The sequence below is a fragment of the Peromyscus californicus genome, unplaced genomic scaffold (assembly GCF_007827085.1).
Source record: "Peromyscus californicus insignis strain IS unplaced genomic scaffold, ASM782708v3 Scaffold_2__1_contigs__length_46816999, whole genome shotgun sequence".
NCBI classification, from domain to species: Eukaryota; Metazoa; Chordata; class Mammalia; order Rodentia; family Cricetidae; genus Peromyscus; species Peromyscus californicus.
Window position 1 is genome coordinate 13,969,555 of NW_026294540.1, and position 27,609 is coordinate 13,997,163.

The window sequence follows — 27,609 nt, forward strand, 5'->3', positions numbered from 1 at the left end:
GCTAGCCTCTAGCTTCCCACTCTTCCCAGTTTACTCACTCGGCTAAGTTTCCACGACTCCGCCAGCCACAGCCTCCACAGCTTTCCTCTGGTCTGGCGAGGGTAGGCTTGTGCACACCCCAGCGATCTGGGCAGGGCTGAGAGGTCTTCAGGCAGCAGAAGCACTCAACAACTAGGTGTGGTCTATCGACCAATTACAACCTCCCTGTGGTTTCCGAGCTCCCGGGGAGCTGCGCACAGGCAATCCCAGGCCAGGCGGGGCACTGGCAACCCTGCCTGCCCTCGGCCTGTGTCACCTCCAGTCCACAGGATGAGGCATCAGCGGTTTTCAAGGCCCCTGACTTAAATGGGCTGCAGAAGCGGTACACCAGGGGGTATTTCAAGCCCCTTCATGTCTTGTTTGTCTAAAACTGAGAGCAGCCCTGTCAAGAGACTGGGACTGGGCAGAACCACTGCACATTCCTGACAACTGTCTTACTAACAGGAAAGCTGCTGTCTGAAGAAAGGCAAGTGTGAACATGCACACGTGTATGTGAGAACCACAGATGAGAGCCCCAGAGTACATGATCCTAATTTACAGAGTTTAGCAGTTTGCAAACTCTTTACCCAGTGTAGTACTTTCAAGTTCAACTACAGAAGTGAGGCAACCAAAGGAGCCGGCTGGGAAAGCCAAGAACGCTTTCCTGTTTCCCGATGTAAGGACAAAGAAAAAGAAAGCACCAAAACACAGCTTATTCTTCTGCTTATACGAAATTATGAAGACTATTTTTTGACCTTTGGAAAAGCAGGCAGTGTGGACGTCAACCCTTTTATAACATCATCATCCAGAAGCAAATGGCCCCTTAATTTAATCAGGATCTCTTATTATCAAATCATTGCCTCGGTGAAGCCTGCTCGAAAAGAGGGGCAGAACATCAACACGCAGCTCAGGAAGCCAGGGAGTGGTAATTGCTCCCCCAGAGGACTGGACAACTGAAGGGCTCCCATGCCCTGCCTCATCACAAGATGAGAAGGATGGCTGCGATACATACCATCACCTAGACCAAAGTGACAGATGAAAGGCCAAGCTGTTCGAAATACACCTCCCTTCCCTCCTCACTCATCCTTCAAATGGATGCCCCAAGGCAGTTATGTGGTTTATACTCTGTACCATCTACAAACCTGCCAAACTGGTGTGTTTTATAACAACAGAGTAACCACAGCTCAGAAATACTACAGGGGGCTGACAAGCTGGCTCAGCAGGTGAAGGGGCTTGCCACCAGCCCTGACTACCCGAGTTCCATCCTCAGGACCCACATGGGGGAAGGAGATCCTACTTCTTGAAAGCTGTCCTCTGATTTCTGCGAGTGTGAATGTGTACACACACACACACACACACACACACACACACACACACACGACATAAACTATAATAAAGAACTACAACATGGAATAAAATTCACATTAATCCATTTATAAATAAGGAGAAATTTTACATACTGTCTATCCCTTCTACCGCCTCACAAGGCACCTCTGTCATCATATGACTAAATTCAGATGCTAAAAGTACACTGACAACCTAGAGGTAACTCTGTAGTCTGCATTCCTGTGCTTGGCTATCTTTTATCATGGCACCTCTTCCCCTCGGCTTCAGATACGTAGTTCATCTTGCTGTTTAAAAATTTCCTCGGCATGGAAATCCTAGCACTTGCTAAGTCTGAGGCAGAAGGACTGAATTCAAGGCCAGCCTGGGCTACAGAGGGAGACCTTGTCTCAACAACAGAAGTATGGTTGCTTGAATTTAACTCCTCAGACCACAAACATTTCCTCCTAGGGTTAAGCCACGGGGCCTTTTTCTTTTTCTCTATGTGGTTCTAAGGATTAAACCCAGGGCCATATGTGTACTCAGCAGCACTCTATTACCTATTAAACGAATTCCCCCACTTCTCCCCCCCACACACACACAGTTGAGGTTTTTTCTTTCTTTCTTTTTTTTTTTTTTTGAGACAGTATCTCAATGTATAACCCAGCTGGCCTTGAACTCTCAATCCCTCTGCCTCAGCCTGCTGACGCTCACAGGACAGGTGTGCCACTGTATCCAGTTTGGCTAACCCTTTATGTATAACTGAGAACAAGGCGGACCAGCATGCAATGACCAATCATACCCGACTCTAGTGCACGCAGAGCAGGAATGGACTGGAGCTCATGAGGAGGCCTTCGCGTTCTTAGGAAGTGTCCCATTTCAAGCTTCCCTCCCTAGACCACTCTCTCTTGCTTTACAATCCATCCAGTTAAAGCACTTAGGGCCTGGGTTTAAGGCAACAGAAGATGTGTAAATTAATAGTGTCTATGTAGCTGTCTTTAATTAGGATGGCCAGTGCAGCAGAACAGTCCATCTAACCGACTCAACCAAAGTACAGACACGGTGTAAACCACCCACCCTCTCTAGGAATCAATGTTCCAGCCCCACACCCTTTTCAGCTAGAGCACACTCTTAGAGACAAAGAACTTTGAGTGCTAAATAAACTGACATCAAAGGGCATAATGTATGATTACCACCACTTTCTATTTGTATACAAAGGAAGCAAGTGTGTGGTTTTATAAGAGTCTTCTGCTGAGGACATGTTTGGAACTGACCTTGCTATGCTCTGAGCAAGCAAATATAGACTCAGAAACAGATGCAGACGCATGGGATTACAGCCGGGTATCTGTTCTCTGGACAAACGCCCCAGCCAAGCAGGCTTGACCAGACTTGAATGGAATCCCGGGAGTGGAAAACAGTGAGGACAAGGTGGATTGCATTCTCTGGCAGCTGACATGAGCCCAACTGGGGCTCAATGGTAAAACCAACTCCCTAGGAAATCAGAGCCTGAAAGAGTGTTCTGAGCCAGGAATGTTTCCCGTTTGGGAACCCCCCACCCCCACCACTCCAGATATTGAGTATCAAGGCTAAATTAATTCCATGAGAAACAAACATTATCTTTGCCACCCTTTATTCCTGTTTTTTGTTTGTTTGTTTATTTATTATGTATAGAATGTTCTGTCTGCAGGCCAGAAGAGGGCACCAGATCTCACTATAGATGGTTGTGAGCCATCATGTGGTTGCTGAGAATTGAACTCAGGACCTCTGGAAGAGCAGCCAGTGCTCTTAAACTCTGAGCCATCTCCCCAGCCCCCATTCCTGTTTTTTGGGTTTTTGTTTTTGTTTTTTTTAAATGCTTTCTTTCACTTACAATGCGCAGCGTATTGTTCTTAATTCTTTTTTTTTGTTTTGTTTTGTTTTGTTTTTCGAGACAGGGTTTCTCTGTGTAGCTTTGCGCCTTTCCTGGAACTCGCTTTGGAGACCAGGCTGGCCTCGAACTCACAGAGATCCGCCTGGCTCTGCCTCCCGAGTGCTGGGATTAAAGGCGTGCGCCACCACCGCCCGGCTGTTCTTAATTCTTACATGAAGAAAATGAGAAGAAAATTTGTGGTTAGGAATTGACCACAGAAACCACACCTGGGTTGGGACCTGGGCAATGCTGAGACAGGCTAATTTTCCTGAAGACTTGCGTGATGACAGAAAAGCCATCAAGGCGTCCCATGCTTGGTGCCCTTCACCGCTCCAGAGGCTGAGATGAGGAGGCGGGTGAACACACATGAACTCCCAGCTTCACAACATGCCTGCCCTCGGACGTGGCTCACTCCCGCAGCAGTGGTGGCACCTGCCACTGCTGGACTAAGACTGACCACAGCGGCTGCGGTCACCAGGCCAGGGACTGAGCAGCTGAGTATTTTCAAGCAAAAGGGATGTGTCAACTTGAGTAGAGCGAGAGTGCTAGAGAGGTGCATAGGGCAGTTACCACGGTGACAGAGCATCATGAAGAAACTTAAAAGCTGCCACTACTCACAGTAGGAGGATCAGCTGGATGCTGGGGTCACAAGGGACACGGGAGAAAACTGGAGCCCCCGCAGCGGCATCTACACTGGCCTGTCTCGGAGACAACATGTGCACTCAGAAGTGCCTTTGGCTGGCTAATTCGCAGAAGCTGCCTGGTAATCAGCTCGATCTTCAGCAGAGAGTCCTTCATAGGCAGGGAACCTGCACAGATGCAGCTAAATCAGAGAGGGCAGGAACTTCCTTACATCAAGAAGTCCTCCAAACTTCTTGATTTTTCAGACGGAAACAAAACTTGCCTTAGAAATCAAACTGGTAGAGACTGGAGACACAAATGTGCTCTTCTCTGTAGGAAAGAGCAAGCACTCGGTCAATGCTGGCTTAGTCCTCAACACAAAACCACTGTCCTGGGCATGGTCGTCTTCCAGACTTATCGTGGCTTTTCCATGAGAGCTTCTATCCAGCTGCTTCCATTCATCAGTTTAGTGGTCGCAATTACATACTCAGTGCCTCCATCTTCCAACTGGGAGAGGAAGCGCAGGGCGGCGATTTCCGCAAAGGTGACACCCCCGAGGAAAAATACCAGCGTGACTCGGTTTTCTCCTGGTTGGCCTAAAATGGAAACATTTCAGAATTCAAAAATATCGATTACTGCTGCCTCTTGAAATATTTCATTTCATTTAAAAGTATATAAAAGGGCTGGAGAGATGACAGCCCAGTAGTTAAGAATGTGTATTGTTCTTGCAGGGGAAGAGTTTAATTTCCCAGCACCCACATCAGGCAGCTCACAACTGCCTCTAACTCTAACCTCTCCAGGCATGCACACACACACACACATACACACACACACATGATAATAAATATATTTAAAAACCAAAAAGTATAAAAAGGTCAAGTGCACTTTGGTACAGCCGGTTCACTTGAGGCCCTGGAATGCCGATTTTAATCTTAACGGACACTCAGTCCTGGGGGTCTCAATGCAGACTGAAAGCTGCTATTCCTAAGGGCACAGTACAGCTCCGGGCTTCCAATGTGCATTAGCAACCGACTCCACTCTGATTCCTAGGAACTTTACAAAACACTCTCACAACACAAGCCACACGAGCAGCACACTGGCTGTGGAGAGGAGGTGAAACTTACGTTTCTTCTGTAGCCCAGTGGGCAGCGGCTGCCGTTCTTCAAAGTGGGGTCCTGGGAGAATTCGGAGAACCTCCTCGATGCTCCGCCAACCCGGCCGGGAAAGGAGTTGAGCGAGTCTCACGCTGAGTGGCGCATAACCACTGTACACATAGGATATGTCTGTGGGGTTCTGCCAACAGTTAAAGAAAACACAGAGACTGAGAGCCACCTGCGGCTTTTGTAATTGAAGTTATTTAGTTGGGAGACAGAAACTCAAATTACCTCTTGCTGTGGCTTGCTCCAATCCACCTTATATGGGCTCTATGCTTAGCACCCAGGGCTTTACATTTTTCTTTTTTTTTAAAGCTTATTTTTCTTTATCTGTACAGCATGTATCTGTTTGTGAGTATGTGAATGTGAGCGAGCAGGCACCTGCGGAGTCCACTAAGTGATGACTGTCATGCCAAGACTCTCTGCAGACCACGAGCACAGGATATGAGTGGTAATGCTGCTAGATGCCTAGAGGCCTCTGGAAGGACCAAAACCTCGCCACAAGGGTGGCCTCTGTGAGGAACACGGTAGCGGTGGCAGCAGCTGCTTCTCTTCCTGCGCTGTTGACTGGCTCACACAGAAGGATGTTTCTGTGAACTATTCTTCCTGATGTCCCCGCACCCCTCCCCAGGACCCTGTGCCCAGAAGCCTGGAGGTGCTGTGCCAACACTCCACGACTTCTCTTCATCCACGGGACAACTGCGGCTTGGTTTGTTGTGGCACACATGGAGGTCGGAAGCCCTCAGCCACACAGCTCTCTCTGGTTCCCAGGACAAGTCTCTCTAACAACTCCTATTCCCTGTTCTTCAGGCCTCAGCTGCTGTGATGGATGCTAACTGCAGAATGGGCCTCTGGGCATGACTGATCACATGAACTAAGCTGGGAGGACCGAGTACCGTTCCCATGGGAAGGGCTCCTTGACTACTAAGGAAGAGAGTGTGTGAAGAGAGTGTGTGAGCCCCAGCAAGCACAGGCAGGGTCGTCCCTCTCTGTTCCTGACTGGATGGGATGTGCCTGGCTCCCTCAAGCTCCTGCTACTGTGACTGCCCGGCTATGACAGTCTGCAACCTGGAACCGCAAGTGACAGCAGTTGGTGAGGGTTCCATGCTGCATCACCCCTCGCTGGTCCACTCTGTTCACATCTTTTTTTTTTTTTTTTTTTAAAGATTTATTTATTTATTACATATACAGTGTTCTGCCTGCATGTGTCCCTGCAGGCCAGAAGAGGGCACCAGATCTCATTACAGATGGTTGTGAGCCACCATGTGGTTGCTGGGAATTGAACTCAGGACCTCTGGAAGAACAGCCAGAGCTCTTAACCGCTGAGCCATCTCTCCAGTCCCCTCTGTTCACATCTTTATTAATCTCCAGCGATCCAATCTGACAGATTCTGTCTGCTGCTGAGACGGGGATGGATACAGCACACCATGCATTGCTTTTCCAGAAGCACAAGAAAAGAGTAAAGAAGGCCGGGCGGTGGTGGCTCACTCCTTTAATCCCAGCACTGGGGAGGCAGAGCCAGGCGGATCTCTGTGAGTTCGAAGCCAGCCTGGGCTACAAAGCAGGTCCCAGGACAGGCTCCAAAGCTACACAGAGAAACCCTGCTTCAAAATAAATAAATAAAATAAAATAAAATCAGGAAAAAAAAAGAGTAAAGAGCTAAAAGTGTAAGGGTACTTCTGCCAAGCCTGGCAACTCGAGTTCAAGGCCCAGAACTGACAGGGTAGAAGGAAAGAACCAACTACTTCAAGTTGTGTACATACACACACACACACACACACACACACACACACTGAATAGGTCAACGTGAAGAGACACTTAGAAAGCGGAGCAGATGTACAGACTGCTGCGGTGTGTGCGCCGTCACGGTGAACTACTAGAATCAAGCTCAGGAACACATCTTACTTGTTCATTGACGTCGTCCATCCAGAGCCGTAACGTTTTCCGAATCGTCGGGTAATTGTTTCTGCCCCCTGTCTGAGCCTTTAGCAGGCCAGCCTTCTCCAGGTTGTTCAAGGTCAGTATGTGCTCATAGCCGTAGGTCTGAAGGAGAAGGCATTTGGCAGTGATGTTAGGTCAGGAAAAGGCCTCCTGCAGATTTCCAAAGAGGAGCACTCTGACAAATCAATGTGGTTTGTACCCCAGGCTCATTAGCACGGTCAGGACTGAGTGTGGAGAGCGAAGCACAATTTTATTTCTGGTTTTTAAGAGACAAGCCATCGCTAACCCCGTGGACCGCTGACGTGCTTGCTTTACAATCTCCACGCGTCAGCTACCTGTAGAGCCGCATCTGGCCATGCTAACCTGAAGCACACACTGACTTGAACTCTGTGTACATACACATCCTGTGCGTGAAGAATAAATGGGAGTAGGAGGGAAGCAAACCAAACTTCTGGCCTGCCTACACCTCGGGATAATAAGGGAATCAGGGCAAGGCTAGCGAATAGTCGGTTTGCTCTGGGTACTCCTGCATTACAGAACCTCATGAGAATTTCTGTCATTTGTGTAACTAAAGAAAGGATAAAACAAAATCCACAAAAACTAACAATATACCGAGCACTGACTGAGAACAGCAAATACATACTGCCTGAGATATTCAAACAGAATTGTTTTCTTCAGACCGGATCTCTCGGCACAGCCCTGGCTGGCCTGGAACTCACAGAGTTCCATCTGCTTCTGCCTCCCAAATGCATGTGTGTGGCATGCTCCCAGGCTATAGGAAAAAAAAATTTAAAGCAGTGGGCTTCCCCTTACTATAAAGTCTAACAAGCTAAGCCTGTAGACAAACAATCAGAAATTTGTCCTGTACATGGGCCCATACACATACGCACATGCAAATCAATTGAAGAATGTAATGAGTTTTTAGAGGACAGCCAGATGCTTTATTGGGTAAAGATGCCTGCTGTCAAGCCTGGTGACCTGAGTTCGATCCTTGGGTCCATATGGTGGAAGGAAAGAGCTGACTACCGAACGCTGTCCTCTGTCCTCCACAGACATGCCATGGTATATGTGCATGCATAGGCACATGTGCACACACATAAACATGCTAAGTAACTAAGTAAATAAACATCATTTTAAAATTTAGATTAAAAAGATAGCAGTGATACAAGTTAAAGACGGGCTGGTGAGGAGGCCCAGAGGGTGAAGCACCTGCCGCACGGACACACAGAGGTGGAGGGAGAACAGACTCTGAAGCTGTCCTCCCTCCATGGGCATGCCACGGCATGGGCACACACAAGAACACATAACGGGTTCTAAAAAGCACACCAGATGGTGTTCACAATCCACCAAACAGCAGCAGCGAGAGTGGATTACTACAGGACGCTTTCCTTCTCAGCAACGCAAACGCCTTTCGTTTACTACCTGGAGAATCTCCCTTCTGTAGTAGTCCAGGACCTTCTGCTTGAGCCCGTTATTGCACACGGACTGAAGGCAGACCAGTCTCAACACCTTGATGAGCGGGTGCTTTTGGGCAATACAGTCCTCGATGTAATTGTTGACCTAGAAATGAAATGTAGACAGACTAACTAGTCCAAGGACTCAAAGCAATTTGATCTCTACTATATCCCCTAAGGCAGTGCTTCTCAATCTGTGGGTCGAGACCCCTTGGGGAGTCAAATGACTCTTTCACAGGGGTCACCTTAGACTGTCTGCATGTCAGATATTACATTACGATTCGTAAGAGTAGCAAAATTAGTTATGAAGTAGCAATGAAATAATGTCATGGCTGGGGGTCAGCACATGAGGAACTGGATTAAAGGGTCACAGCATTAGGAAGGTGAGAACCACTGCTCTAGGCATGGAAAGGCAACATGGGAGAGGACAGCTGTTTCCTTCTTCCTAACACACACTGAAGGTATCGCCCCTTGTCCCTATGCTCCAACTTTACGGCCACTACACAACACACCAGCAAAGGTGGTGAGGACATCACTGGGCATCAAATCGCCTGCTCGGACATCTCTACCTCAGGGACAACCAGCTTAGTGGCTGCCCAATCTCTGGGGTTTATATGACTTTGTCTAAAAAAAAAAAAAAGATACCGGCCAGGCGGCGGTGGTGGCACATGTCACCACCTAGCACTCAGGAGGCAGAGCCAGGCGGATCTCTGTGAGTTCAAGGCCAGCCTGGTCTACAGAGCGAGATCCAGGACAGGCACCAAAACTACACAGAGAAACCCTGTCTCGGAAAAAAAAAAAAAAAAAAAGATACCAACAATTTACTTAGCATGAAGTGATAGGAATTCTTTTTAAAAACAGGAACTTTTGCAAATTGAACAATTAATTATTTTTAATAGTGATGAATATTTAAATGAATTATATAACAAATTAAAAAGAAAGTAACCTGAGTTTGTTGTTGCTTTGAGATAGGGTAACCCAGGTTGGTCTCCAACTTACTATGTAGCCAAAGCTGGCCTTAAATGCTTCCATCTCTCATGAGCTAGGATTACAGGTGTGGGCCACCACACCCAGCTGGGGTGTGTGCGTGCATTGTTGTTGTTATTTGCTTTAGGAATACTGGGCCTGAACCCAAGATTTCTAGGCATGCTACATAGGACTGGTACTGTCCTATCACTAACCCCACCCCAGAAAGGCAGATATCCTTTTTTTGTTTCACACACACTCACACACACACACTCATATACACAGAGAGAGAGAGAGATCACAAATGCAACCAAAACAACGGTTGGAGGACAGGTAGAGTGGTGCTCACCTTCAGTCTGAGCACTCAGGAGGCAGAAGCAAGAGGAGCTCTGAGTTGGAGGCTAGCCTGGTCTACATATCAAGTTCCAGGCCAGCCAGGGCTACTCGGTGAGTTTCTGTCTCCAACAATAACAACACAGACAACACCACAATGGGCCGCTTATCTGGCTCTAATCTTAGGTGATGGACCCACGTACCTTATCAGTGTCTATCCCGGACATGAACTCTTGCTCCACGGTTAACTTATCAAAGAAGTCTTCAGAAGCTAAAACATAATCAGCAAATTTTTGACTCAGAAATTCAACAGTGTCAGCTGATTTGAGTACTGTGCTTCTATTCACACGCAGGATTAGCAAGCGAAGCACACGAAACCAAAAAGGTAAGGACTCCAGAGCGAGCCACCAGGAAACCCCAGAGCACTGAGCATTAGATCCGCACAGGACTCCTTTGAGACCATTGCCTCAGATGCACAGGTCAGGACTTGGCGGGAGTCTCGGTCTCCGTTAGACTCTCCTCCCCCGAGCACAGCTTCCTGTCCACTGTGTCCTACTTTTGCCACCAGCAGACACGGGACTAATTTTCCAAACCTGAACTAAGATTTAAAGTGTATTTCTTTTTTTTTTTTTTTTTTTTGGTTTTTCGAGACAGGGTTTCTCTGTGTAGCTTTGCGCCTCTCCTGGAACTCACTTGGTAGCCCAGGCTGGCCTCGAACTCACAGAGATCCGCCTGGCTCTGCCTCCCGAGTGCTGGGATTAAAGGCGTGCGCCACCACCGCCCGGCTAAAGTGTATTTCTTAACGTTTGGTACCGAACAAATGCCATTGAGTACTGAACAAACGCCTCAGCGTCTACGTCTCAGTCAAACGGACTTGCTTTAGGATTTAACACATCTCATGAGGCTCTTTGTGACAATTCTGTGGTAAGTTTTTGTTTTGTTTTTTGAGACAGGGTTTCTCTGTGTAGTCTTAGCTGTCCTGGAACTTTCTGTAGACCAGGCTGGCCTGGAACTCGGAGATCTGCCTGCCTCCGCCTCCTGAGTGCTGGGATTAAAGGTGTGTGCCATCACTGACTTAGTTTGTTTTGAGGTATGGTTTAATGTAGCCCAGGCTGGTCCTGAACTCATTATAAACTGAAAATGACCTTAAACTTCAGATCCTCCTGCCTTCAATGTCCCCAGTGCTGGTACAACAGCACAAGCCACCAGACCTGTACCAGCAGGAGAGCACGCTACTAACTGAGCTACATTCCCAGGCCCCTTCCTTCCTTTCTTTTTTTTTTTTTTCCGAGACAGGGCTTCTCTATAGCTTTGGAGCCTGTCCTGGATCTCGCTCTATAGACCAGGCTGGACTCGAACTCACAGAGATTCACCTATCTCTGTCTCCCGAGTGCTGGGATTAAAGGTCTGCGCCACCACCACCCGGCTCCCTTTTCTTTCTTGTCTCAGAGTCTCACAATGTAGCTCAAGCTGTCTTGAATTTATGGTCTTCCTGCCTCAGCCTTCCAAGTGCCAGGACTACAGGTGTTCTGCACAGTTCTTTTTTTTTAAAACTAAATTTCATTTATTTTACATCCTGACCACAGTTTCCCCTCCCGCCTCCCCCCTGTTCCTTCTCCCCACCTCCCCTCTGTTTCTGTTCAGAAAGGGGCAGGCCTCCCATGGTGTCAACAAGGCATGGCATATCAAGTTGAGGTAGGATTACTTTGTATAAGGCTGGGCAAGGCAATCCAGTATGGGGAATAGGCTCCCCAAAGCCAGCCCAAGTGTTGGGGACTGGCCCTGATCCCACTGCTAGGGGTGCCACAAATAGACCAAGCTACACAACTGTCCCACACATGTTAGAGGGCCTAGGTCAGTCCCATGCAGACTCCTTAGCTGTCGGTCCAGACTCTGAGCTCCTATGAGCCCAGGCTAGTTGTCTCTGTGGGTTCCGCTGTGATGACCTTGACCCCCCTGGCTCCTACAATCCTTCCTCCCTCTCTTCACCAGGACTCCTGGAGCTCAGCTCAGTGCTTGGCTGTGGGTCTCTGCATCTGTTTCCATCAGTTACTGGGTGAAGGCTCTCTGATGACAATTAGGGTAGTCACCAATCTGATCACAGGAGATGGCCAGTTCAGGCACCCTCTCCACTAAGTTGGGGTCATCCTTGTGGATTCCTGGGAGTTTCCCTGGCACCAGATTTCGCCCTAAACCCGAATGCCCCCCACCCCCCATCAACACACCACTTTCATTATTCTCCTCCTCCATCTTGCCTCCAACCCACCCAACCTGCTCCCTCAAGTTCCCATCCTCCCATCCCCTCCCATCCCCACCCCCAGTTTACCCAGGAGATCTCTTCTATTTCCACTTCCCAGGGAAATCCATGTGGCCCTCTTTGGGCCCTTCTTGTTACCTAGCCTTCCTGGGGCTGTGGACTGTAGGCTGGTTATCCTGGGGCTGTGGACTATAGGCTGGTTATCCTGTACTGGTTATCCTGGGGCTGTGGATTGTAGGCTGGTTATCCTGTACTTTACTCCTAATATCCACTTATGAGTGAGTACGTACCATGTTTGTCCTTCTGGGTCTGGGTTACCTCACTTTTCTAGTTCCATCCATCTGCCTGTAAATTTCATGATGTCGTTTTTTTATAGCTGAGTAGTACTCCATTGTGTGTATGAGGCACATTTTTTCTATCCATTCTTCAGTTGACGGGCATCTAGGTTGTTTCCAGGTTCTGGCTATTATGAATAATGCTTCTATGAACATAGTTGAGCATGTATCTTTGTGGTATGATTGAGCATCCTTTGGGTATATGCCCAAGAGTGGTATGGCTGGGTCTTGAGGTAGATTGATTCCCAATTTTCTGAGAAACCGCCATACTGATTTCCACAGTGGCTGTACAAGTTTGCACTCCCACCAACAGTGGAGGAGTGTTCCCTTTGCTCCACATCCTCTACATCATAGACTGTCATTAGTGTTTTTGATCATGGCCATTCTGACAGGTGTAAGGTAGTATCTCAGAGTCGTTTTGATTTGCATTTCTCTGATGACTAAGGATGTTGAACAATTCTTCAAATGTATCTCAGCCATTTGAGATACTTCTATTGAGAATTCTCTATTTAGATCTGTACCCCATTTTTTTTTTTTTTTTTTTTTTTTTGATTTTTCGAGACAGTGTTTCTCTGTGTAGCTTTGCGCCTTTCCTGGGACTCACTTGGTAGCCCAGGCTGGCCTTGAACTCAGAGATCCGCCTGGCTCTGCCTCCCGAGTGCTGGGATTAAAGGCGTGCGCCACCACCGCCCGGCTGTACCCCATTTTTTAATTGGGTATTTTATTTGGTATTTTGATGTCTAGTTTCGTGAGTTCTTTATATACTTTGGAGATCAGCCCTCTGTCAGATGTGGGGTTGGTGAAGATCTTTTCCTATTCTATGGGCTGCTGTTCTGGCTTACTGACAATGTCCTTTGCCGAACAGAAGCTTCTCAGTTTCAGGGGTCCCATGTATTAACTGTCGATCTCAGTGTCTGGGTTACAGGTGTTCTGCTGTCTCCTGTGCCAATGTGATCAAGGCTATTTCCTCCTTTCTCTTCTACCACACTCAGGGTAACGGGATTTATGTTTAGGGCTTTGATCCACTTGGACTTGAGTTTTGCTGCACAGTTCTTAAGGAGACCAAAGCTAGAGTCCAGCAACCCAGAACATCATACTGTTCTAATGAAATAATCCTTCACACAGGAAAACATGGGAAAAACATTAACTGCTTCATATCGTTACTGGGGCAATCTTCTGGATGAATGCTTTTTTCTTACCCATATTCCAGGTATTTTACTTCATGTTTAATAAATCAGCTGAGTTAATCACAAATGGAACATTTTTTAGAGATTTATGTGTACCTGAGTGTGTCTGTGCATGGGTCTGTGCATGAGTGTGTCTGTGCATGGGTCTGTGCATGAGTGCTGGTGCCCTCAGAGGTCAGTGGGGTCCCCTGGGGTAGAGTCATAGGCAGCTCTGAGCTACCTGCCATGGCGTTGGGACATAAACTGGGGTCCCCACAAGAGCAGCAAAGTTCTTAACAGCTGAGCTGTAGCTTCGGCTCAGACAAATGTTCCTAACTGTTAACAGTCATACGCTTAGTCGGGCAAAGTGGCCCAAACTTGTCATCCCGTCCCAGAGAGGTGCAGGCAAGAGGATTAGGAGTTCATGCCCAAGTTTAAGGCCAATCTCGGCTATGTGAGACCATACCTAAAAAAGTCATACACTTACTTCTCCTGTGACATGTGCTTATGCTAAAATGGAACTTACTGTGGGTGGCTCAGTGGTTAAGCTCTTGCTTCACATTAACAAGCCCTGGTTTGATCTCTAGCACTAAAATAATAAAATAAATACATAAAACACGGTTGACCTCCCCAAGGAAGGACCAAGGTGCTGATGACCAGGGTGTTGGACAATACAATGTACACACATGCCACTCCCAGGAGGGAAGAACCACAGGAAAGGATACTTACTGGTGACATCTTTGATTAACTCTGCAATTGAGGTGTGGTTGGCGAGAGATCCCCTGGCGGCCTGCATGTGGGGGAGCTGGGAGACGAACTGCTTAATCTCCCCCACCGTCTTGGCGTTGTGCCTCTCCTGCAGCAACAGAACGGGCAGCAGCTCCGTGAGGCAGGAGAGCATCCCAGAGCATGTCTCATCAATACCGTCAAGAGAGGGAAAATGCAAATCTATTTAAACCCAGCTCCAAAGTCACAGAAAAGGTAACATGGTGACATGGTGCAGCTCCATCCCAGGACCCACAGCGTGGAAGGAGAGAACTGCCTCAAGTTGTCCTCTCATCCCCCCGCTCCCATACATGCACACAAACACACACACACACACACACACACACACACACACACGAGATAAAAAAATAAATTAAGTTCTATGCAGAAGAAACCACAAACAGCAGAAAATGTCTAAGTCAGGCATGCCAGAGCTGACTTAGAACCCCAGCACTTGGGAAGACAGAAGGATCAGAAGTTCAAGGTCATCCTCAGCCATGAGACCATTTCAAAAATCAAAAACAAACAGCAAAAAATTTTCTATGTAATAGAAACAAATCCCATCTGACACTGAATCTCAATAATGAATGCAGCCCATGAACAAAGTGAACCTCGATTACTGACAAGAATGCTTTAATAATGTCATCCAAAACTGTCTGCAGGAATATGGAGTTACTCTGCAGATAGAATCACTAAGAAAGGTAATACTGGAAACCAGAAACACAACAACAAAGACAAACTTTTCAAAAAGCGTTCCCAGTTTCTACCTCCAGAGTGTAAACTGTCATTCTGTAAGGCTGCCGACTCCCCAATTTCCAAACCAGCTCAACAAGAACAAACCGGTTCAAGACAAGCGGAGGCAGGAAGGTGCTAATGAAGCTCTGGGCGGCAGGGGATTTTGATCTCATTACTGTTCATCACAGGGTGAGCTCCCCTGCCACCGCCATGCTGGCGGCTGGACCTCCCCACAGCTGCACTCTCTGTCTGTCTACTACAGCAGGCATCCTTGAGGGAGGAGGGAAGGGTAGAATAGAAGGTCACCGGAACTCGTTTACGAAAACATCAACACCCATGCTCCCATACCCTTAACACGGCGCTGCTGTTACAGGCATGAGAGAAAGGTTGAAAGCCTAGGCTGGTGATGCAGAGCTAGTTCCAATCAGCTAGGGCTACACAAAGAAATCCTAGCTCAAAACAAACGAACAAGCCCACCCCCCAAAAAACCCAAAAAACCAAAACAACAACAATAAAAACCAAAGTGAACACCTCCTGAGAAACATTACCTGAGGGTGGGCTGATCTCTGGCTTCCATATGCACACGTGGCGCACGCACGCATGCGCGCGCGCACACACTCACACACACACACACACACACACACACACACAGTGCGGAGAACCTTTAATTTCCAATGGTTTCATTTTTTCTTCCACCTATATTTATCTTTTCTTTTCATTACATTATTCTTTTTTTTTTTTTCAGTGCTGAGGACTGAACCCAGGGCCTTGCCCTTGCTAGGCAAGTGCTCTACCACTGAGCTAAATCCCCAACCCCAAGGAATTATTTTCAAATGAATTTCCTTATGCTTTGGTAGTTTTGTGTGTACCTGTCTTACAGACCTAAATATCTCAGGCAAATAGAAGTCTGAGGGGCAAATCTCCTGCTGTCCTTCAGCACTGGAGGGGAGGGGTAGGGTCAGGGGGGTAGGGTTGGAGTGGTGTCAGCCCAGGCTCGCCTCACCTCAAAGGCTGCTGAGATGATCTTCGCCTTCTTGCTGAGCACAGAGCCCACTGCGTTGAAGTTCTTGTCTCGGATCTCGGCATAAAGCTCCTCTGCAGAATTCAGCTGGAGCTTCTTGGCCTCCGTGGGAAGGTCCTTCCCGCCACCGCTGCCCTGCTTCTTGGGCGCAAACTTCTCTGGCGGTAACTTCACATAGCCTGAGGGTGGAGGGAACACGCCCTTGAGCAGTTTCTGGAAGACTCAAAAGTCAAATGCCTGCACCAGGATGCCTCCAGCAACTCAGTGCAGAACGGCAGGGGGTTATTTGTCAGCCACAAACCTTCAATACTGAGAGTTAGAAGAGAAACCTCTCAGCTCTGTGTTTCCACTCTCCATGGCCCATGACCAGCACAGCGGCTCTTTAACACCCCTACCACAGTGCTAATTGTAATTCTGGACAGGTGTAGAAACAACTGCAACAATGCCCGTTTGTGAAAGAAATCTCACCAGTGTGGACTAGCCTGGACTATACAGTAAACTCCATAATAGCTTGGGCTAACACTGTTTCAAAACACAAGGGTGGGAGAGGGAGAGAAAGAAGAAGAAAAATAGGATCTATACATTCAAACAATGCCTGAGAACAAACTGTAAAGCAGCAGCCTCCGCACGACAGGGGCTTCTGTCCTATTAGCGACCCGTGAAAGCTGACATCCCTCCACTTACTGTTCTGAATGCCGTAAATCTCATCGATGAGTCCTTCGTACGTGAGCTGGGTGGCGAGCGGCGTTAACAGATCCACGTTCCGATCAAGCAGCAGGAGGTTATCGAACACGGGGAACACTGAGTTTTGGCTGCCCGTGAACTCCCTCTTCATCCTGACCATCATGTTGGCCACTTGCTGGAAACAAAACATTGGATCAAGGGGCGCGTCCTGGGAAGCAGCAGAGGTCAGGGCTCTGCTGCAAACAACACAACAGTCAGAAGGTACAAAGGAGAGAAGCTGCTGGGCCGGACTGGTACTGAAATAAACAGCGATCACAAGCACCCGCGGTTAACCACCACCCCAACCCCTGGGCCCCAGTCAGACACGCTATCAGACACAGCGACCTCTGCTACATGAGGCAGCTCCACTCTACGGTCTCTGGAGACGGTGAAGTAAGGGGCTGTTCTCTGTTCCCGAGAGAAACACAGCTACCTGTGAGCCTCTGGACCCAGCTTTCATTTATTTATTTATTTATTTATTTAGATTTAATTATTACTATAAATAGGACAGGAGAAAAGGCTCAGTGGTTAAGAGTACTTACTGGTCTTGCAGAGGACCTGGGTTCAGTTCCAGCCCCGATCGTGGCTCACAACCATGTGTAACTCTAGTTGCAGAGAATCCATCCATCCAACCTCTGACCTTCACGGATTACCTGCATCCACGTGGCTACACATAAACTCATAGATGCACATAAATCTCTCCCCATATAAAGTAAAGTAAATCTAAAGAAGATTTAGTCGTTTTTATTTATGCGTATATGTGTCTCTGGGCATGGCTTTGTGAGTACAGTGTACATGAGTACAGTGCCTAAGTTGGTCAGAAGAGGGCATCGGATCTCCCGAATCTGGAAGTACAGGTGACTGTTGTTCGATGTGGGTGCTGAGAATTGAACCTGGTCCTCGGGAAGAGCAAGAAATACTCTTAACCACTGAGCCATCATTCCAGACTCATCACAACTTTTATCAATAGATCAATACCAAACCTTATGTCATGCCTTTGTGATGAGTCATTCATACAGGACGGAAGGCTAAGAGCTGTGACTCTGGCCCACATGGAACTTAGCTGATGCCCGACATTCGCTGTATGTCACACTACACACCTCACACCATGCTTAGGATGCGTTTAAACAGCAAAACCACCAACAAGTGCAAAGGTGTGAAAAGCCCGACTCTAAACGGACCGTGAAAGAGACACTTGTCACCTCCGTCACCTCGGTCACCTCTGCTAACATGTCCAGTGCGTGAGTACTAACTGGAGAGTGATATATGAACCGCAAGGAAGAGACAAAGTCCTTAATACGGAACGCAAGAGTGAGGAGGATTAGCTGCGTTTCTGGAGCTCCCCTCTTCGACCACTCTTCTGGATACAACCAGGAAACGGGGTTCTCACCCGAGCACATTCTCCTTTCCCAAAGATGTGGGGGATGGTCCCATACAGCGCCTGCAGGGTCATCAGCCCCTTGGCTGCGTGGTACAGGCTTGTCTGGTCACCCTCCAGGTAGCACTCCTGTGGAGATAAAGGCCAGTTACTTGGGGGGCCATCATTTCCTTGGGACTGTTTTACAATCACCATCCACTTACAAGTCAAAATAGTGGCTGGGGGTAGCGGTACAGAAGGATGGGCAGAGGACAGGAGTCCCGGGCCACCCTGAGCTACATGAGACCCCGTAGGAGATAAACAAAGATAAAAATGAAAAACATGAAACGAAAACAGTCAAAATGGTTTTCTGTTGTAGTCCAGCTTGGTGGCACACACCTTTAATCCCAGGACTCAGGAGAGGCAAGTAGATCCCCCAGTTCAAGGCCATCCTGGTTTATAGAGCATTCCAAGCCACCCAAGGATATACAGTGAGACCCTATCTAAAAAAAAATGGTACTTTTTGTCCCAAGGCCCCCAGTGCTACTCAAAGCTAGAAGCAAGAGAACAGCAAGAGCCAGGGGCTGAGAGGGAATGGTGGGGTTCTGAGCAGGAACGGGGCTGTCTCAGCAAAGACATCACAGGACTCTGTGCTTCACACTGAGCGCCATCAGTGACTCTTCTGTGGTTGCTGTTTTTAACCTTTCCCCAGCACGACAGCCAGGACAAGAATGCCATGAGATACACGCTCTGGAACACTTCGAAGTGAGAGAATATGATAACCCTCGTTTCATTTCATCTTAAAAAGCTGCATCACGGGCTGGAGAGACAGCTCAGAGGTTAAGAGCATTGGCTGCTCTTCCAGAGGTCGTGAGTTCAATTCCCAGCAACCACATGGTGGCTCACAACCATCTATAATAAAATCTGGTGCCTTCTTCTGACGGGTAGGCAAACATGCAGGACATAATAAATAAATAAAAAAAAAGCTGCATCACTACAAACACTCTCCTTTTATAATTCTACCTTAAAAAAAGATATCCAAACTAGTGACAGGGTTTTCGTTGGTTTGTTGTCGTTGTTTGGGTTTTGAAGACAAAGTTTCTTTGTGTTGCTCTGGCTGTCCTGGAACTCACTCTGTAGACCAGGCTGGCCTCAAACTCAGAGATCTACCTGCCTCTGCCTCCCGAGTGCTGGGATTAAAGGCGTGCGTCACTAAACCTGGCATTCCACATTTCCTTTTCTTGTTTTTGGTAGTTCTGGGAATGAAACCCAGAGCCTCAAGCACATTGTTCCACTTCTGAGCTACACTCCAGTAACAACAGACTTAACCCTGAATGATGATCGTATTGGCTACTCACTGGAAACAGCACTAGGCCAGCTGAGGTCCTTGTCTACCAGAACAGTGAGGGAATCCTATGCATTAACAGCCCACTCCTTGCACAAGGAATCCCACGTGGCATTTCAAGCTACAAGGACATTTTAGGATGAATGCTACTACACATCAATATTTAAAAGCTCATACTTTGGGCGCCAAACTTACTCACCCACACAACAGAAGCTCCGTAGCTTTTTACTAGGCTGTCTGATTTCAGATATAGCAGTTTTTAGTTACTAAAATGAAAGTGCTAACACTGTGCTGACAATGAACGTTCAGTAGGGTGAGCACCATCTCAGATTTTATACACTACACAATAAAGCCAGAAGCACGCAAAGATCTAGACGTCTCTCCAGGAGCTATGAAACACCAAATGGTGCTGGACTATTTAGGATCATGTAAACACCATCAGAACTGGGGCTGCCATTAACTTCAGTCAGAGCTCTCAGGCCTCAAACCTGGGGGACAGACAGACAGAATAGTGTATGTGCTATGAGTGAGGGCTGCAGAAAGCCTGTCAGAAAAAGAACTTGGGCTGGAGAGATGGCTCAGAGGTTAAGAGCAGGGGCTGCTCTTCCAGAGGTCCTGAGTTCAATTCCCAGCAACCATGTGGTGGCTCATAACCACCTGTAACGAGATCTGGCGCCCTCTTCTGGCCTGCAGGGACACATGCAAACGGAACACAGTATACATAATAAACAAATCTTAAAAAAAAAAAAAAGAAATTAGAAGAATTCTTAAAACCCACTAAAACTGAAGGAGAGGTAAGCTCGGTAGGACCTCTGCAAAGAGGTCTGAGACCCAGGGGAAAATGGCCTCCTGATTACTCTGTGTCCTTTCTAACTTAAAAAGTACTATGTGAGTGACTTAAATTTACAAATTTCTGGGGGGCAGGGCAGGGTTGAGACAGGGTCTCACTATGTAGTTCTGGCTATACTGAAATTACTATACAGACCAGGCAAGGAGATCCACCTGCATCTGCCTGTTGGGATGAAAGGTGTGTGCCACCATGCCCAGCTATTTACAAAACTTTCAAATTACTGCTTTCATTATTGGGGTTTTTGTTTTCTTTTCTCTCTTTGTTTTAAAGTTTCCCTATTGTGGTCAAGCTGGGCTCAGCCTCTCAATCCTTCTCTCTCAGCTTCCCAGGTGCTGGGATAGTAGGTGTTTAATTCAAGACTTTAAAGGGGTAAATTTTGGGCTGGAGAGATGGGATCAGTGGTTAAGAGCACTGGCTGCTTTTCTAGAGGACCTGGGTTCAATTCCCAGCATCCACAGCAGCTCCCAATCATTTATAACTCTGACCACTCCTTTGGCCTCTGTGGACACCAGAAACACATGTGCACACAATCATACTTGCAGACAGAATACCTGTAACCCATAAACAACCACAAAAAAAAAAAAAAAGAAGAATCAAAAGAAAAAACATCCTGAAAAATAAAGGAGTGAATTTTACAGCATGTGGATGAAAATAAGGCTAAAGTATTATATAAAGAATTCCTGGGCTGGAAAGATGGCTCCGTGGTTAAGGGCACTGACTGCTCTCCCAAAGGACCCGGGTTCAAATCCCAGCACCCACAAGGCAGCTAACAACTGTCTGTAATTCAAAGATCTGACCTGCAGGCAAAACACCAATGCACATAAAATAAAAGTAAATAAATTTGCTGGGCGGCGGTGGTGGTGGTGGTGGTGGCGGCGGCGGCGGCGGCAGCGCACGCCTTTAATCCCAGCACTCGGGAGGCAGAGGCAGGCGGATCTCCAAGAGTTCGAGGCCAGCCTGGGCTACCAAGTGAGTTCCAGGAAAGGCGTAAAACTACACAAGAGAAACCCTGCCTTGAAAAAACAAAACAAAAAACAAAAAACAAAAAGTAAATAAATTTAAAAAAATTGAAAAAAAAAAAGAATTCCTAGTCGGATGTGGTGGCGCACTCCTTTCATTCCAGCACTCGGGAGGCAGAGTCAGTTGTGTCTCTGTGAGTTCAAGGCCAGCCTGGTCTACAGAGTGAGTTCCAGGATAGCCAGGGCTATACAGAGAAACCTTGTCTCAGAAAACCAAAAATAAATAATTAAATACATAAATAATTCCTGAAAAACAAAAAAAATTGGAACCAGCCAGGTATAGTTATACACATCTGCACTTCCAGCACTTGGGAAATAGAAGCAGGAGGATCAGGAGTTCAAGGTCATCCTGGGCTACATGAGATCTTCTCCTAAAATAGCAAAATAGATTTGAGTCAAATACATTGTGTCCATAAATGAACATTAAACAAAATATCAAAAACAAAAAGAACAATGGGAGCCAGCAGGTCCATAATCTGAGCACTCAGGAGGCTGAGGAGGAGGATGACAGGTAAGAAAATCACAGACTACGGAGCAAGGCCACCCTTTTGAAAAATGGGGTGGGGTGGGGAGGAGCTGTCTGGAGAGACGGCTCAGTAGTTAAGAGCTCTTGCTGTTTAAGCCTAAGTTGCTGGGTTCAAGTCCCCACACACGTGTCAAAATGACGGAACAGGCACTTGTGTAAGCCCAGAGCTGTGGGCACAGATGGGAGGATGTCTGAACCTGCTGGCGACTAGTCTGACCTTCAGTTCAGGGAGAGACCCTGTCTCAAGGGACTAAGACAGAGAGTGATGCTGCAGGATGTCCTCTTCTGCAAACACACACGCCACATACACACAAAAAGGAAGAGAATGAGGATGAGGAGAAACAGGCGGGAAAAATGAGCAAGCAATTTCCCACAGAGAACGTACTGGACGTGAGTAAACATGTGAGGCGGGCCTCACCACAGATGCAAATGAAGCGGAGCATGACATTTCTAGCAATAGGCCCAAGAAAAAATGCAAGTCTGCAGGCCAGTCATGGTGGTGCTCGACTTTAATCCCAGCACTCAGAGGCAGAGGCAAGTGAAATCTCTGTGAATTTTAGGGCAGCCTGGTCTATATAGTGAGTTCTAGGCTAGCCAGGGCCACACACTGAAACCCTGCCTTTAAAAAATAAAAGTTTGCCGGGCGGTGGTGGCGCACACCTTTAATCCCAGCACTCGGGAGGCAGAGGCAGGCGGATCTCTGTGAGTTCGAGGCCAGCCTGGTCTACAGAGTGAGATCCAGGAAAGGCGCAAAGCTACACAGATAAGCCCTGTCTCGAAAAACCAAAAAAAAAAAAAAAAATAGAAGTTTGATATTAAGGAAATGTCAACCTTACTTTGAATGCATCCTCTGATTCCATGGATAAGAGGTCCCCGTCAAACGGAATGAGATCTAAACTGTATTCCTCTCGATAGATAAAGGATCCCAAAACACCCAGGTCCTTCAACCGCTGCTCACACAGCAAGCTCCGGCGGGGCACAAACAAAATATGGAAATCCCTGGTAGGGCCCCGTCTGTCTTCACTGCAAAGGAAGTAACCATCATTAGCTAATGCACTCCTTAGGGGCAGAGGTTTTCTTATTTCATCCCCACTGCCTGGCAGGCGCTAAACAAACATTGCTTAAGGAAACACATAAAGACAGACTCTCACGGGGCCGGAGAGATGGCTCAGAGGTTAAGAGCACTAGCTGTTCTTCCAGAGGACACCAGTTTGGTTCCCAGCACCCACATGGCAACTCACAACTATCTACAATTCCAGTTCCAAGGTATCCAATGCCCTCTTCTGGCCTCCACAGGCACCAGGCATGTATACAGTGCACATATATATGTGCAGCCAAATACTCATACACATAAAATAAAAATAAGTAAATCTTTAAAAAAAAACAGACTCTTGTACCCAAATTGTTAATTAAACATTGATTACAGCACCCACATCATATGACTCAAAAGTGCTTGTAACTCCAGCTCTCCAGGGGATCCAAAACCCTCTTCTGGCCTACACACATAAACAGACACAGACACACACACACACACACAGACAGACAGAAAAAGAACAGAGGGGGCTGGAGAGATGGCTCAGTGGTTAAGAGCACTGGCTACTCTTCCGGAGGACCTGGGTTCAATTCCCAGCACCCACATGGCAGCTCACCACCGTCTGTAACTCCAGTTCCAGGGCCCCAAGAGACATACATGCAGGCAGAACACCAATGCACATAAAATAAAAATAAATCACTTGGGGCTGGAGAGATGGCTCAGAGGTTAAGAGCACTGTCTGCTCTTTCAGAGGTCCAGAGTTCAATTCCCAGCAACCACATGGTGGCTCACAACCATCTATAATGAGATCTGGTGCCCTCTTCTGGCCTGCAAGCATACATGCAGGCAGAACACTGTATACATAATAAATAAATCTTTTAAAAAAAATCACTTAAAAAAAAAAAACAGGCCGGGCGGTGGTGGCGCACGCCTTTAATCCCAGCACTCGGGAGGCAGAGCCAGGCGGATCTCTGTGAGTTCGAGGCCAGCCTGGGCTACCAAGTGAGTTCCAGGACAGGCGCAAAGCTACACAGAGAAACCCTGTCTCGAAAAAAAAACCAAAAAAAAAAAAAAAAACAGAGACAGAGAGAAAGATAGAGACAGAAAAAGACACAGGACAGAGACAGAGAGAAGTAAACAACCCAGCTCTCACAACAGGAATTTGTGTTTTGTTGAAAGCACACGCTCCTTTAAGCAACCCAGTTTCACACAACGGTCTTCTATTAAAATGAGAACTAACTCCCGACTCCCACTTTCTATTCTTGTTTGTGGATTTCCAAAACTAGCCCGTATGCAAGCCCAGCTTTGAGGAGCTGCATCGGTCAACTGTACCGCAGAGTGCAGCCTGTGCCGAGAGCTTCCTCTATAGATGGGATTCAACATTAAACTTTAATCAGGTCTTACTTATTTTGCTTATGAAATTCAAGCACACCACAGCTGGCATTCTGAGAAAAAAAAAAATGACCATCAGAGGTTTTGGTTGCTGTGTTTTTTTAAGGCAGGCTTCTCTCTGCTGATACAGGTTTGAACTTTTAGCTATCCTGAGATAGGCAAGTTATTTCCCTCAAGCTATTCAGAGCATTCTTACAAGCCTCCCGCCTCTCTCCTAATATTCTTCCGTGTCTGGCCCTTCTCTTCAAAAAGATGGCCTTCCAACAGTCTGGCAGGGGGGTGCTACAGGGCAAAGGTACTCAGAACATTGAGACCACTATAAAAACAACTCCTGGGCAGGAAAAGTTCAGCAGGGGAAAGCACCTACTGTCAAACCTGATGACCTCCATGGAAGAAGAGAACCCATTCCCACCAGGTGTCTTCTGACCTCCACATAGGCACCATGGCACACACCCACCCTCCAAAGTAAATAAATAAGTCTAAAAAAACCTTTTAAAGCCCAACTCCTTTTGAACCGCAAAGCTCTGAGATACCTGAGCACATTCTCGGCAATTATATCCATCAATTCTAGCCTGGGTCTGACCAAAAAAATGATATTCTTGACATCAGCTGCCGGCAGACGACTTCCTTTAAGTGTGAACATTTTTTCCACTTCATGTTCCTAGGGAAGCATAGTAGAAATCCTCTGTCATCTTCAGATTTAATAATAACTCATAATTATTTATAAATAATTAAATCACATAAAGGACCAAGTTCCAAGATAAAGAAAGCTATTGTTTCTGCATGGCAGTCAAACTCCTGACATAATAAGCCATCAAAGGCACCAGGTCACGGTCACACAAGACAGTGCTGTGTGCGAAATATTTTTTTGTTTCTGTTTCTTCTCTGATGCCAGACATCAATTCCAGGGCCTTGCGCATACTAGGCAAGTACACCCTCTACGAAGAATGTTAACCATGTATTAATATCAGCGTTTGTACAGATCAAATAGCTTTGTAAGTGATTATTCAGGAAAATATGCAAAAATCCCATTACCAATATTATGTTCAATTAATTATTAATTCTTGAACAAATCCCACACGGCACATTACCTTTAGTAGTGAATACTGTGCAATCAGTCCAAATGGTCCTGTTAAGTATTCGTCCCACACAATTGCCTGTAAGAGAGGAAACATGCTCCCTTATTTCAGATATTCTCAGGAATTCCAACAATAGCAACAGAAAATGGCAGTTACACACAGTAGGAATATATTCTTAAGGATTATTTTTCCCTGCGTCCCACTCCCCTTTTACTTTATTTCAATTATGTGCAGCTGTGTGTGTTTATCCTTGGGTATCTGCTGGGACTGCAGTTCCCTTCAGAGGCGAGAAGGGTCAGATCCCCTGGATCTGGAGTTATGGTGATTCTCAGTTGCCCACTGTAGATGCCGGGAACTGAATTGGTTCCTCTGGAAGAGGAGCATTCCCTCTTCACCGCTGAACCACCTCTCCAGCTCCAGGGAATCTTTTCTTAAAATTTGGAGTTAAGATTTTTACAGGCTCTGATCATATTCATAGCCTAAGAGTCTAAATAAAATTTTCATGAGGGGCAGATATGATACTGGGGTTAGTAATCCCTGCTTCCTCCAGGAGTGACACTTAGTAAAACTATAATACCACAGCCATAATCCTGCTGTGCATACAATCTATCATATCTATCTAATTTCGGCATCGTTTTTTATCTAATATGGGACCCTGTAATTTAATCTGCCTTCCTGACTCAATAGCAGGAAGTAACCATCGCAATTGGGACCCCATTTTTTTTTTTTCCAAAACGTGTTCTTTAAGCGCCTCCGTTTTATTTTTCTCTTTAGATTAGTACTGACAGTTCCCTAGAGGGGAGTGGGGGATGATTCGTAAATCTCAGAATAGAGAAAGAATAAGGCTGAAAACAAAGTCTCATGGCTAGGCAAATGATGGCTCATGTCTGTAATGCCAGAACTTGGTAGGCCGAGGCAAGAGAATGAGGAGTTGGGGCTAACCTGGGTTACACAACCAGAAACAGTCTATATTGGCAGGAACTGACTCAAATATAAAATGGAGAGCCGTGCACACGCCTTTAATCCCAGCACTCAAGAGGCAGGGGGCAGGTGGATCCCGGTGAGTTCGAGGCCAGCCTGGTCTACAGAGCGAGACTCTGCCTCAAACTAACACTGAGGAAAAAGGGGGACGGAAATGTCACCGTCCCCCGACCTAGCCCGCCTCCCTCGAAAGCGGGGGGCTTGAACAGGCAAAAACGATCCGTGTTAAAGACCCGAGTTATAAAGTTTCAGGTAACTCCACCCTCGTCTCCCGACGCGTGTGGAGGGAGCTGGGGGCGTGGGTGCTTCAGGACTGGAAGGGGCGCCGTCCTCGCAGGCGGGAGAGCTCGGGGTTGGGGGACGGGAGTTCGCTCCGCGGGTCACCGAGCAGCGGCCCGGTGGCCCCCCCCGCCCGGGGCCTCGCCCAGCCGCGCCGGGCTCCGGCAGGGAGGCGCCGGGCCTCGCCCGCCCCTCACCTTGCTCCCCGCGCACTTGTCCAGAAACTCGCGCAGCTCGCGACGCACGGCCTCGCGCAGCACGTTCAGGTTCACTCGGCCGTACGACAGGTGCGCGGCCATCTTGCCCCGGCCGCCGGCGGGTCCCAGGCGCCGCCGCGGTCACGTGGCGGGCCGCCCACGTGACCGGACTCGCTGACGCACGTTTACCGCCCCCCCCCCTCGCCGGAAGGGAGATTCCGCCGCTGTGTGCGCGCCGGGCGGATGTTACCGGGGTGTGTTCCCACTGTGCCTCTGGGACTGGTGGGCGCTGAACAGTGCGGGGTTTTGTTTTAAGTCTCCCGAGACAGGGTTTCTCTGCGTAGCCCTGGCTGTCCTGGATCTCGCTCTGTAGCCCAGGCTGGCCTCGAACTCACAGAGATCCGCCTGCCTCTGCCTCCCTACTGCTGGGATTAAAGGCCTGCGAAACCACGCCGCCGTTTAAAAGTGTGTTTTAAGAATTCGATGTTATTTGTCACGTTTAAAAGGCACCACCCTTCTGTCTTTGTGGCTAAAATACTGGTGTAAGATGATGCCTGGGGCTCAACCACCAAGTGTGTATTACCGCACCCGGTCTAGTGTTAAAAGTGGCAGATCTCTGTAAGTGCGAGGCCAGCCTGGTCAACAAAGCGAGTTCCAGGACAACTAGGGCTAGGCAGTGAGACCCTGTCTCCAAAGAAACAGACAATTTAAATGGGCCGGGAGAAATGGCAGTGAAGAGCACCTGTTGCTTTTCCAGAGGATCAGGTGTGTGGTCCACCACCACCTGCAACTCTCGTTCCAGGGGATCCAATACCCTTTTCTGACCTACG

At 47.5% G+C, this 27,609-nt stretch overlaps 1 protein-coding gene across 1 annotated transcript; it reads right to left on the bottom strand.

The window, feature by feature from the left end:
- Window positions 1-1,431: 1,431 nt before the first annotated feature.
- Window positions 1,432-26,926, bottom strand: Vps33a (VPS33A core subunit of CORVET and HOPS complexes). The gene is made up of 13 exons (XM_052755392.1): window positions 26,780-26,926; window positions 25,335-25,400; window positions 24,777-24,904; window positions 22,655-22,841; window positions 18,112-18,228; window positions 16,683-16,857; window positions 15,981-16,177; window positions 14,207-14,333; window positions 9,923-9,990; window positions 8,389-8,526; window positions 6,931-7,068; window positions 4,996-5,164; window positions 1,432-4,467 (listed from the first exon to the last, which is right to left on the bottom strand). The coding sequence occupies exons 1-13, from the start codon at window positions 26,879-26,881 to the stop codon at window positions 4,286-4,288; spliced, it is 1,794 nt and encodes a 597-aa protein (XP_052611352.1). The 5' UTR covers window positions 26,882-26,926; the 3' UTR covers window positions 1,432-4,285.
- Between the last annotated feature and the right edge of the window lie 683 nt (window positions 26,927-27,609).

Excerpts from the sequence above, each read along its gene's own strand:
- Vps33a (XM_052755392.1), bottom strand. The coding sequence starts at position 26,881 with ATGGCCGCGCACCTGTCGTACGGCCGAGTGAACCTGAACGTGCTGCGC. Across the intron at positions 18,229-22,654 it reads AATCAGAGGATGCATTCAAA|GAGTGCTACCTGGAGGGTGA; the intron begins GTAAGGTTGACA and ends TTATCTCCACAG. Across the intron at positions 16,858-18,111 it reads GGAAAGGAGAATGTGCTCGG|CAAGTGGCCAACATGATGGT; the intron begins GTGAGAACCCCG and ends TTTTGTTTCCAG.